Source organism: Thecamonas trahens (genome assembly GCF_000142905.1).
Source record: "Thecamonas trahens ATCC 50062 unplaced genomic scaffold supercont1.15, whole genome shotgun sequence".
NCBI classification, from domain to species: domain Eukaryota; order Apusomonadida; family Apusomonadidae; genus Thecamonas; species Thecamonas trahens.
The window spans coordinates 450,382-462,076 of NW_013657665.1; the positions used below are offsets into that span (position 1 = coordinate 450,382).

Consider the following 11,695-nt stretch of genomic DNA (forward strand, 5'->3'; position numbering starts at 1 on the left):
CGGCAGGCGTCCGAACCCCCCCCCCCCCCTCCCCCTCCTCCGCCTCCCCCCCCCCCTTCCCCCCTTCCCCCACCACCACCAGAGCACGGATAGAGGACATCGCCACCCAACTCACACTCAACTCACACCCATTTCCTCTCTTCCCTCCCTCCGTTCCTCCCTCCTCTCCCTTCCTCCTCTACCACACGCTCGGCACCGTCGCCATGGATCGGCTACATGGCGCCCTGGCCCGTGCGGGGGCGCAGACGCAGCGGGCGCACGCCCGGAAGCCCGCACGCCCGGGCCGCTACCATTGCAAGGCGTGCAACGTGTGGCTCGCTGGCGACAAGCGGGCTCGTGCTGTCCATGAGGCTGGTGCCAAGCACCGCGAGGCTGTCGATGCCCTGCTGCTGCGCCAGCGCATGGCCGCAAAGGCGAACGCCAAGGCGGCCAAGGCCGACGCCGACATGCTAGCCGCCATCGACGCAGAGGCCCGCGCCGCACTCGCCCGCGATCTCGGCGCTGCTGCCGGACCGGGCCTCGCCGTGCCAATCGCCCTTTCTGAGCCAGCCGGAGAGCCTACTGCGTGTTCTGAAGGTGTCGATGCCGGCGCTGATACCGATGCTAATGCCGATGCCGTGGCCAGTCTTGGAGCGGTAGCCGATGACGATACCACCCTGGGATCGACACAGTGGCTCTCGGTCGAAGAAGGCGAGGCCCGGGTGCTAGCCGGGCGGGCGTGGGACGAGGCGCGTGCTGCTGAAAAGGCCGAGACAGACATTGCCGCCATCGAGGCCAACCGCGATCGGGCGGCCATGGCCGGTAAGGTCACTGTCGACTCGATCCGCGCCGCGCAGGCGTCTGTGGACCAGCTTTTGGCCGCCGATCTTCCGGCACCAGCACCAGCCGCTGCCCCGGTCGTCTTTAAGAAGAAGAAGCGCAAGCGAAAGGCCGCAGCCTCTGTCATGGGCCCGCCAGCTGCCGCTCCAACCCCGCCAGCTGCCGCTCCAACCCCGCCGCCCGCCACCGTCCTGCCTCCCTCCAAACGTCCCAAGCACGAGTAAGCCGAGCTTCGGCCCTTCGGAATCAATTCCACATACCGATCCGTCAGGCCCAGCATCCGGCCATGCCGAGCCCAGCCCGCCGAGTCCGCCCGCCGGTCGAGTCCGGCCCGCGCGCCTGTCCCCTGGCACCCACCGCTCCCACCGCTCCCACCGCTCCCACCGCTCCCACTCCGCCTCCAGCCAGTGAAGCCACCCCACCCCACCCCACCACACCACACCACACCACACCACACCACACCACACGCTCCAAACATGCTTGCCGCCACCATGCGGGCTGCCTCGGCCGCCACCACTTCCGCCGCTACCGCCACCGCCGCCACCGCCGCCACCGCCTCCGCCCGGTGGGCCCACACCCTCGTCCTCCTCCGGCACGGCCAGTCGCAGTGGAACCTGGAGAACAGGTTCACTGGCTGGGTCGACGTTGCCCTCACCGACGACGGGCGCAAGGAGGCCGCCACCGCAGGCGCAGCTATGGCTGCCGCAGGCCTCGAGTTTGATGCCGCCTACACCTCGGTCCTCAAGCGGGCCATCTCCACCCTCAACATCGCCCTCGAGGTCATGGGCTCCGAGTGGCTCCCGGTCTCCCGCTCGTGGCGCCTCAACGAGCGCCACTACGGCGCGCTGTCGGGCCTCAACAAGGCCGAGACCGCCGACAAGTTCGGCGAGGACCAGGTCCTTGTCTGGCGCCGCTCGTACGATGTCCCGCCGCCGCTGCTCGACACAGACTCGCCGTACTGGCCTGGCCACGACCGCCGCTACGCTGGCCTCGACAGCGACATCCTACCGCGTGGCGAGTGTCTCAAGGACACTGTCGAGCGCATCATGCCGTTGTGGGAGGGTGAGATGGGCCCGGCTATCGCCGCCGGCCAGCGCCTCGTCGTCGCTGCACACGGCAACTCCATTCGCGCTCTCGTCAAGCACCTCGACAACATCGACGACAACGACATCCTCGGTATCAACATTCCCACGGGCGTCCCGCTCGTCTACACTCTCGACGACTCGCTCCGCCCCATCCGCCAAGAAAACTCGGCTGGTCTCCTCTCTGGCGTCTACCTCGGCGACCCCGACGAGGTCGCCGCCGCCGCCGAGGCCGTCCGCAACCAGTCCGCCGCCACCGCCCACTAGCCCCACGCCCCATCCCACACACCCACACACAACAGCAAACACATGCTCATGCCCGTGCACGCTCGTAGACTGCTGCACTCAGGCCGCCGTCCACCCCGATCACCTTCGACGAGCGCGGCTCCATTCGCCGCCGCCACCCCGCAACCACAAAACCGAGCCACCTCGCGTGGCTTGACGCCCATCACGTTTCCGGTCACATCCTGCATGGCTGCTACACCCAGCCTGCAAACCACAACTCCCGATGCTTGCACTTCCTCTTTGGCGCCTGCGGGCGCGCATGCCGACGATCTCCCCCCGGAGCTCCTGCTCATCATCTTTGGCTTTCTCGATCCGGTGACGCTCAACCGCGTCGCCGGTGTGTCGAGGAGTTGGCGGCAATGGGCCCGCGATCCGGTGCTGTGGAAGACGCTCTCCGCCCGCCACTTTCCGGCCACGCGCGGCTCAAGGCCATCAACCGACTGGTACAAGCTCTACCGCGGCATGTTCCTCGCTCAAGTGCCGCGGAAGCGGGCGGCCATTCTGCGGGCAACCGACTCGACCGTCGACGTCCCGCCGCTCCCGCGGGCTCGGCCGCGGCCTTCGACCCGTGGCCGGCTCGCCACGCTCGTTTTTCCGCGCCTGCCGTTTGCGGTTGACCTCGACGAGATTCGGGGTCTCGCTTCTGCGCACGGCTTTGTGCTACAGGCCATCATCCGGAGGCGGCGGGCGTGGCGCGGGACAGATCGCGTGTGGTCCCACCCACGGCCTGCGCGTTCTGCCACCAGCTCGGCCACCGGCCTCGACGCGTGGGCAGAGGTCTTTATCAGGTTCCATCGTCCTGTCGACGCCCTTGCTGCTGCCGCGCATCTAGCCGACCTCACCTTTAACGGCATCCGCGTCGGCGTCGCCTGCCGCGACATGCATCTGTGAGGATGGCACTACACGTGCGACGGTGGCGGCGGAGCCGATGGGCGACGTGCCGGTCGAGGTGGCCGCGGAGGCGACGACGACGAGAATGAGCTCGTAGTAAACGACGGCTTGGGGAGGAGGGGGGCGCTTGGAGTCCGCCCGGTGAAGATAATGGCCGCGACCGAGTCGGTGGCTTGGGTGCTAGCCGCGGCGGGAGCGCCGGCGCCGGCTTTTTCGGTGGGAGTGCCGGCGGCGGACCCTTGGCTCTCTTGGGTGGCGGCGGCGGCGGCGGACCCTTGGCTCTCTTGGGCGGCAGGGCTGGAGGCGGGCCTGTTGTCGGTGCATCGTCCGGATTGTACGGCAGTGGATAGAGCCGGCCGCCGTCGACGTTGAGCTGGTCGGCTTCGGGAGCCTCGCCGAGCTTGGCGACAAGATTGACAAACCAGGCGTCTTCGGCGGCAGCGAGGCTGGCGAGCGCGTCGTCGACAGTCGCCTCGAGGTCGCTCGCCAGAAGTTCGGAGACTAGCTTGGGCCATGGCGTTGGGCCGTATCGCGCTGCACGCGCAGCCTCGAGCTCGTACAGGATGTTGGCCATGGACGGCCGCGCGTCGGCATCGGGCGCGGTCGCGGCAATGGCCAGCTCCAGCAGTGCTGGCGGGACCGAGGCCGGAACGTAGGCCCGGAGGAGCGAGTAGTCGAGGGTATACTCGGAGCCGCGGTCGCGGGCGAGTGGCGGGTCGTCGGCCTGCAGGCCGGTGAGGATCTCAAAGAGAACAATGCCAAACGAAAAGACGTCAGCCGTCGAGTCGTAGGCCTTGCCCATCCGCAGCTCGGGCGCCATAAAGTCCTCAGTCCCGCAAATGGTCATGCGCGAGCGGTCGATGCGGGAGCGCGAGCGGCGTGAGCGAGAGCGCGAGCGCGAGCGCGAGCGATCCGGAGCTGCAGGCTCGGGCGCGGCGGTGACTTCTTTGGTGGTGGCGGCAACGCGAGCAAAGCCAAAATCGCCGAGCTTGGTCCGCCACTCTTGCGAGATAAACAGGTTCTCCGACTTGAGGTCGCGGTGGAGAATGTTCTGGGTGTGGAGGTAGGCCATACCGCGGGCCGAGTCGGCCGCCATCCGGAGCCGGATGTGCCAGCCGAGGCTGTGGCCGTAGTCGTCGAGCTGCTTGCGAACCGTGTCACGGGCCATAAACTCGGTGACTAGCCGGAACGAGAGCCCGCCGTCGTCGGGAAAGACAGCGCCGACAAAGCTCAGCACGTTCGGGTGGCGCAGCTCCTGCAGGAGCCGCACCTCGCGGACAATAAGCTTGAGGAAGGCCTTGATGACAAACGGCGGGAGCTCGGCATCGTTGACGGTGATCTCCTTGACCGCGGTCACGCTGCCCTCGTAGACGGCGGCGTAGACCTGGCCGAATGCGCCCTCGCCGAGCTCGTGGCCCATTTCGAGCTTGGCTGGATCCAGAAAGTAGCGAGGCTCGAGCCAGCTCCGCGCCATGACTGCCATTGAGTCGCCGTCGAGCGTCACAGCAGCCTCCGAGTGCGAGAGCCGGAGAAAGGCCGAGGCTGCATCAGCGTCCGAGACCCAAGCCTCGTCAAGTTCTCCCACCGGTCCGCCACGCTCAGCAGCGAGCAGCGCCTCGCGGTGGGCCCAGTACACAAGCAGGGCCTGCTCAGCCTGGTACGGATAAGTGGGCGGCGGAGCAGCAAAGAGCGGCTCCTCCAGCAGCTTGCCGAGCGTGCGGAGAGTGGCGAGCACGCCCGGCACGTCGCGCCGTTCCAGCAACGCTACAGGCTCAAACACCAGCTGCTTGGGCAGCTCGAGCACCTCCATCAGCTGCGAGTAGAATGCGAGGGTCTCGTCGGGCGTGAGAAGGCCAATTTGAGAGTTGCCCTCGGCATCGCCGTCCTGCGGTGACATCCACGAGGTCAGCGCCTCAAGCGGAGCCGCTAAACACAGCCACTGGCCATCATAGATGCCGTCGTACAGACCGAGGTGCTTGGCCCGTGCCTTGGCGTCAATCGCGACCTCGTTGCCTGCAGACGCCAGGTTGGCCTCTAGCACCCGGTGCGACCACTCGAGGACGGCGACGGCGTCGGCAAGTGTCTGCGCCACTGTGGCCGGGTCGCGGAGCTCGCGCACAATGCCGAGCTCTTGGCCAACCAGCGACGACTCGTCATCAAAACTCGACAGAGTCGGGGTAGCCAAGTCTGGGAGCATTGGCGACTGTGGCGACGGCGGCGGGGTCGGAAGCCGTGGCTCTACTGGTTGCTCCGGTGAGTTTGTGGCCGATGCGGTGGCGCGACGCTCCCGCCGCGCGTTGGAGTCGAGGCGGGCCCGCGGCTTGGCGACTCGTCTGCGGGACGAGCGCGGTGAGTTGAGTCGGCGGGCGACCGGCGGCGCGGCCTTGGTCAGGTTGCGCCCAGCAATGATGTTGGAGGCGTGCGCGACCGAGACTGGACGCGGCCGCGACCGCGGGCGGGCCGGCGGTAGCTGCGGCTTGGGCTTGCGCTCCGGCTTGGGCGCGGGGCTTGCCGGCGGCGCCGATCCCGGGCGCGGCTTCTCCGGCAGTGCCGGCAGCGCGAACGAGGCCGGCCGCGGCGGCCGAGTGACCGATGCGCCTGGAAGCGCCGCGACCGACGACCGACGGGTTGGTGTAAAGTGGATGGCGGCGGCGGCCGTGAGCAGGGCATCGAGGGCGTAGTGATCTCTCCGCGAGGCGCGGACAAAGCCATGAGGGGCGGGGGTAGACGGAATGACCGCGTTGATGGAGGCCTTGTGGGCGGCCATGGACGCGCGAGCAACGACCGAAGCCCGCGGGCCGGACCACGCCACCAGCAGATGGCGATGCGGCTGCGGGTCTGGGAGCGGGCGGAGGGCGAGAAAGACCCAGGCGCAAACGCCCGGTAGCAGCACCTCATCCAGCGGCGGTACGGTCTCGGAGCCCTCGGCCAGGACATGCAGCACCTTCTTCTTGTGATAGCCCAGGACGACGTAGCCCGAAAGAGCGTCAGCCACCCGTTGCAGGGCAGGCGCAATTTCCGGGTGGCTCGCGTCGCACATGGCGGGGACGGATAGGGGCGGAGACGGAGAAGACGGGGAGTGGGGGAGCAGAGGTGGGTGTGGAGGGGGAGAACGGGGACACGGTGATGGGGTGTGGGAGAGGTGAGTGGTTGAGCGGATGCCAATGTCGTTTGACGAGCGAGCGGAGAGTGGCAAGTGGAGCTTGCCGGGGCAGGCCCACGGCAGGCCCGACGCGCAAGCCGGCAAATTAGACCGATTACCGCGATGAGGTCATGAGACGGTAAAGGTGGTCCCTATGTTGTGTGGGTGTGGTCGTGGAGGGATCACATCTGCTCATTTGCGCCAAAGCTATGGAACATGTGTGAGGGATTGTGCAAAGAGAAAATGCTGTTGGTCGCTGATCAAGCTCGTGAGAGCTCTTTGTCGGTGGCAAGGAGAAATGCAGACAGAAGGACGGGAGAAATGAGTGTGCGATGGTGTTTACACACACTGCGGTCTATGTGTAGTGTGGGCGCATGCGCAGGTAGCAGTGGATGGCGGTGGGCTGATTCACGACCTTTTCCTGGGATGCGGTTGATGAGCCAGCTGATCATCAAGCTGATCAAGGCTTTGATCAAGACATTGATCAGCACGCCCGAGTCGGTTTGCCGTTGGGAGGCAGGCGCGGGTCTCACCCCCACCGCCCCTCCTTCTCACCCTGAGCTACACTCGACTCCACAACGTGTGGGACAGTGCTAGCGGTGCCGAGCCATGCCGTCGTCGACCACCAAGCGCAGGTCGCACTCGCGGCAGAAGCGGTCGCGGACCAATGAAGACGGAGGCGGAGGCGGCGGAGGCGGCGGGGCGAGCGGCGGAGCTGGTGACCACAGACGCGAAGGGCTAGGCAACTCGCCAGGCGGTCATGACGAGCGCGGCGGACGGTCGGGGCGGCGTAAGCAGCGTGGTGGCGGCAGCAGCGGCGGCGGCGGAGGCGGTGGCGGTGTGAGCGGCGGGAACGGTGGCGAGGGCGGCGGGCCCGGGGGCGGCGGCGGTGCGGGAATGGCCGGGTATGGCGGGCTGGAGGTTGCCGATGACGCATCTCTCAAGGTGCCGGGCGTGCCACGGGGCGAGCGGACGCTGATGCCGGTCTCGATTTCAGTTTCTGATCCGATGACGCTCATTCTGCTCCTCTCGTCACCGGAGGACTACGTGTTTCACATGGCTGCGCTTGCGCTGGGAGCGTACGCCGAGCTAGCGGCGGAGAATCGCAAGTTTGTGGTTACGCACGGCGGGCTGGCGCCAACGGTGGCGCGGCTAAAGGCGACGCTTGCGCTGCCTGCCGAGGCACAGATGGCTGCGGTGCTGCAGTCTGCGTCGTTTCTGCTCTGCGTGACGGCGCGTGACGGGAGCGCGCGGCGGGCGATGGTCAAACTGGACGTGGTCGAGCCGCTGGCGACTCTGCTCAAGGCCGATGACATTGCAACGCTGGAGAACGCGACGCTTGCGCTGACCGCGCTCTCGCGCGACTACGCGACGGCGGCGGCGATTGTGAGCGTGGGCGGCATTCCGGCGCTGCTCAACCTTGCGCAGCTGCCTGATCAGGAGCTTGCGTACTACGCGACAGTTGCGCTTGGCAACTGCGCGGCCGAGTACAACTCGCGGCGGGCCATCATGTCTGTTGGCGGCATCCCGATTCTGCTCTCGCTGCTGGCGTCAGAGACACCCAACCTGCGGCTCGCGGCGGCTCGCGCCATCGCACGACTGACCAAAGAGTTTTCGAACCGGGTTGCGCTGCGTACGGCTGACGGCCTCCCGCTCGTGTTGCAGTTTTTGGGCGACCCGAGCCTCTCGTTCCTCGCGCCGTATCTTGCGGCAACCATGGCGGCGTGCCTGGAAGAGCAGGGCACGCTCGAGGCGCATGCCGAGCTCGGGTACGTGCAGGTACTGCTGACGGTGCTGGCAACGTCAACGGCGGCTGGCACGTTGGCGCAGGCGTCGCTTGCGCTTGCGCGGGTGTGCAACCACGAGCCGGCGCGGAGCGTGGTGCTCCACCACGACGCGTTTGGCTCTGTGGTGGTCAACCTGCTCAACGAGTCGACCGACACAACGGTACTGGCGCACCTTGCGCAGCTCATACTCAACTGCGCGACGACGTCGGCCAACTGCACGCTCCTCCGGGAGCTGGGCGCGATTCCGGGCCTTGTGGCGCTGCTGCGGCACTTTAATCCTGTGGTCCATGCCACAGCGCTGGCGGCGATCGCAGCGTTTGCGCTCCACTACGAGAACCGCAGCGCACTGCGACACGCCGACGGACTGCAGGCGCTGGTGGCCATTCTGGACGGCGGGCGGCAGGAGCCGAGTGTGATCCGCAACGCGGCTGACGCGCTGACCTCGATGTGCCAGGAGCACGAGTCGCGGTCGATTCTACAGGCGCTCAAGATTATGCCGATCCTGCTAGCTTCGCTGAAGGCGGCAGCGGAGGACGCAGAGCTTGTGGCTGCGCTCACGCGGGCGATTGCCGGAATGGCACATGAAGAGACGGCGCGCGACGAGCTGACGACGCTTTCGGGTGTCGACCTCCTTGTGCCGCTGCTCTCGTCCGAGTCGGCTCCGGTTCGGCGCGATGCGGCATGGGCGATTTCGGTCTGCTGCGCACAGGAGATGTTTGCGCAGCAGGTGTGCAACCGCGGCGGCATCGACCAGCTTCAGAACTTGATCCATGGGCAGGGTTCGGATCGTGAGCGGGCGCACGACACGCTTGCGCAGTTGCTCAAGAAGAACTTTTCGGCCAAGTACGCACTGACAAGCAAGCTCGGATGGGAGGATGTCATCCCGGCAGGCTTCTACGACATGGGCCGGTCGCGGCGGTTCCAGCCGCTGGCAGAGCTTCGCGAGACCAAGCTCAACTCGAAGCGCGAGGTGCTTCTTGTCAATCCGCTCAAGGACAAGGTGCTTGGCGAGCTCATCACGCGGGCGATTGCGCTGGTGGAGGAGGTGCCGGAGCGGACGGACCGGATTGCGGCACTGGCGGCCATGGTGGCGGACGCCATGGGCGGGCCCAAGGACTGGCTCTCGTACAACGAGTTTGGCGAGTACGAGTACGAGCTCTCTGCGCTCAAGGTGGCGTGCAAGTCCAACGTCATTCCGCTCGGCGCAGTGACCAAGGGCGTCTTTTACCACCGCGCGCTACTGTTTAAGATCCTGGCCGACAACGCCAAGATCTCTGCCACGCTCGAACGCGGTGAGTATACGCGGGCATGGAATGTGGTGCGGGTCCGGTCCAAGCCGCGCATTGTCGACCTTACCTTTGACGTCGGCGCGCTGTATGTGGTCGGAACGGAAAAGGCCGAGCGGTATGCCAAGATCTAGTTTTGAAGCGGTAGGTGCGAGCAAACGATTTGTGTGTGTGTGTGTGTGTGTGTGTGTGTGCGTGCGGTGGTGTGCGCGTGCGTGGCATGGAGGGGAGAGGTACGTATTACTCGCGTAGTCGTTACGACGACGACGACGCGGACTCCGACTCGCTGGCGTACTCGTCCTCGTCGTCCGAGGTCTCGTAGGCATATTCGTAGAGGCCCGACTCGTTAGAGGCGTCGGCGTACTCGTACTCGTACTCGGCGTCTGCGGCGGCGGCGGAGCAGAAGCAGAAGGCCGAGAGATGGAGGGCAAAGGCGATGAGCGAGCATGCGCCGGCAAAGGCGCCGAGGGCAAAGGCCTGTCCGTACGAGGCCTTGCCGATGCAGGGGTCGTTGTTGAAGCACAGGATCTTGTCGCGGGCGTCTGAGGTCTGGGCGTAGTACACGATAAAGCCGAGGAAGCCAAAGAAGAAAGTGATGAGGTCAAAGATCATCATGGTGATCATCTCGCACCGGCCACGGGCCGAGACGCAGTCGCACTTGTAGGCGGGCGGCATGGCGAGCGAGGCGGCACCGACGAGCGAGGCCACGCCCGAGACGACAGCGATAAAGATGAGGGCAAAGGCAGCGCGGCCGGCGCCCTTGATGTCGTCCAACGCCGAGGTGTTCGGGTTGGTCGACATGGGGAACGAGCAGCAGTCCGACCACAGCTCACGGACCTCGGTGGTGATGTTCGGGTGGGCGATGGTGTAGCCAAGGAGCGAGGCCTTGAAGTCGACTGCGTTAGCATCGACGTTGTACACCAGCCAGGCCTTCCACATGAGAATGAACACTCCGCACAGCAGACCGAGCGCAAGGACCAGCGCAGACGCCTGCATGGTCAGGAACCGCGGCTGGCACCACGAGTCAGAGAGCCTGTCTCCACCATATTGTTGTCGTCGACACCGTCGCCACCGTTGTCGTCGTCGCCGTCGCCGTCGTATCCCGCCAGGTCACCCCCGCAGCCACCGCAGTGAGTGCCCCTCCGCCCACGCCTGTGCCTTTGCCCGCCGGCGGCCACACTACCTACTCACCCACCACAGCCCCAAACTGCACCATATGCGCGCGCGGGGGGGGGGGGGGGGGGCAAGGGTAGGGGTGGGTGGGTGGTTTGGCCTTCCCCCCCCCGCCCCCCCCCCCCCCTCCCCTCCTCTCGCCCCCACGCTGGCGCAAAAAACCGCATTGCTTCCTTCGCCGCACCGCAGCCAAGCAGGACGGTGCTGGGAGGAGCTTCTGGGCTACTTATGTGGGGAGGAAAGAGGTGCGGGAAGGGAAGGGAGGTGGGGAAGTTCATGGGCAACGTACCCTGCAGGCTCCTGCTCACTCTGCTTGGACGTCGACGAGCTCATCCTTCTTTCCGCAGTAACGTGTGGCGTGTTGGCGGGTGGACGGTGGTGGGAAGGGACTGTGTGGCTGGGGCCAAAGGCGTTGTTCGGCGGGGTCCGATTGATAGCGGGCGAATGACCGGTGGCGGAAGGGGGAGGGGGGGGGGAGGGGGGGGAGGGGGGGGGGGCGAATGCGAACGACTGCCAATTCGTTTGTCGGTGGTGCTCTGCTCTCGCCATCCTGGACGGGCTTCGGCCTTGACAGAACGCGTAAGGCAAGGCCACCGCGGCAGCGGTGAGGCAACAGCCCGCCAGCCACAGGATCCAGCCAGAGACAGACCGCACCGGTGGAGAGACCTGTCACGCCTTCCCCCCAGGCGCCCGCCAGGAACTCCTGCGGAGGAGCCACGGGCGTGGACTGAGGCAAGGCAGCCGCCGCAGGGATGAACACCGCCGGCGACGACGGCGACGGGGGCAAGCCGTGTCCGCCGCAGCAGCGCCCGGGAGTACCACCGCCAGCTGCGGATGGGAAAGAGGTTGCTGTTGCTGCGGCAACTTGCGTGGACAGTCCTGCCCACCGTCGCCGCCATGCCCGTCTTTGCTCCCCGGGACCGCCTCCCGTTGCGTCCTGCCGTACTCTCGCGCCCGTGTCCCCGGCAATGCCTCGGGACTACAGGCGTGGCGCATCGTCTCGCCTGCCACTAACTAGCAGTCTGTTTCACGGCAGCCTGGCTGCCAATGGCTGGATCTTGTCGGAGTCTGACGGGCTGCCGCCTCGACCCTCTTTTCCCGCTTTCCCTCCTCTCATCTACCACGACCATGGACGCAGGCTGTCCCTCCCCCCCCCCCCCCCCCCTCCCCCTCCCCATTGCGCACGACGGGACTGTGCCAATGGCGGCCTGCGATCCCACGATGCCTTCT

At 66.6% G+C, this 11,695-nt stretch overlaps 6 protein-coding genes across 6 annotated transcripts; 4 read left to right on the plus strand and 2 right to left on the minus strand.

The window, feature by feature from the left end:
• Positions 1-203: 203 nt before the first annotated feature.
• AMSG_02609 (uncharacterized protein) lies at positions 204-1,043 on the plus strand (the record flags this gene model as incomplete). The annotated part of the gene is made up of 1 exon (XM_013904060.1): positions 204-1,043. One exon carries the CDS (start codon positions 204-206, stop codon positions 1,041-1,043), a length of 840 nt encoding a protein of 279 aa, XP_013759514.1.
• A 214-nt stretch (positions 1,044-1,257) lies between these two features.
• AMSG_02610 (phosphoglycerate mutase) lies at positions 1,258-2,223 on the plus strand. Its single transcript, XM_013904061.1, has one exon. The coding sequence runs from the start codon at positions 1,296-1,298 to the stop codon at positions 2,166-2,168; it is 873 nt and encodes a 290-aa protein (XP_013759515.1). The 5' UTR covers positions 1,258-1,295; the 3' UTR covers positions 2,169-2,223.
• Positions 2,224-2,372: 149 nt separating this feature from the next.
• AMSG_02611 (uncharacterized protein) lies at positions 2,373-3,077 on the plus strand (the record flags this gene model as incomplete). The annotated part of the gene is made up of 1 exon (XM_013904062.1): positions 2,373-3,077. The coding sequence occupies one exon, from the start codon at positions 2,373-2,375 to the stop codon at positions 3,075-3,077; it is 705 nt and encodes a 234-aa protein (XP_013759516.1).
• A 180-nt stretch (positions 3,078-3,257) lies between these two features.
• AMSG_02612 (TKL/LISK protein kinase) lies at positions 3,258-6,223 on the minus strand (the record flags this gene model as incomplete). The annotated part of the gene is made up of 2 exons (XM_013904063.1): positions 3,351-6,223; positions 3,258-3,322 (listed from the first exon to the last, which is right to left on the minus strand). Exons 1-2 carry the CDS (start codon positions 6,115-6,117, stop codon positions 3,258-3,260), a joined length of 2,832 nt encoding a protein of 943 aa, XP_013759517.1. The 5' UTR covers positions 6,118-6,223.
• An 893-nt stretch (positions 6,224-7,116) lies between these two features.
• Positions 7,117-9,464, plus strand: AMSG_02613 (armadillo repeat-containing protein 3; the record flags this gene model as incomplete). The annotated part of the gene is made up of 1 exon (XM_013904064.1): positions 7,117-9,464. The coding sequence occupies one exon, from the start codon at positions 7,117-7,119 to the stop codon at positions 9,424-9,426; it is 2,310 nt and encodes a 769-aa protein (XP_013759518.1). The 3' UTR covers positions 9,427-9,464.
• Positions 9,465-9,513: 49 nt separating this feature from the next.
• AMSG_02614 (uncharacterized protein) lies at positions 9,514-10,820 on the minus strand. The gene is made up of 2 exons (XM_013904065.1): positions 10,755-10,820; positions 9,514-10,325 (listed from the first exon to the last, which is right to left on the minus strand). Exons 1-2 carry the CDS (start codon positions 10,796-10,798, stop codon positions 9,548-9,550), a joined length of 822 nt encoding a protein of 273 aa, XP_013759519.1. The 5' UTR covers positions 10,799-10,820; the 3' UTR covers positions 9,514-9,547.
• Positions 10,821-11,695: the final 875 nt, after the last annotated feature.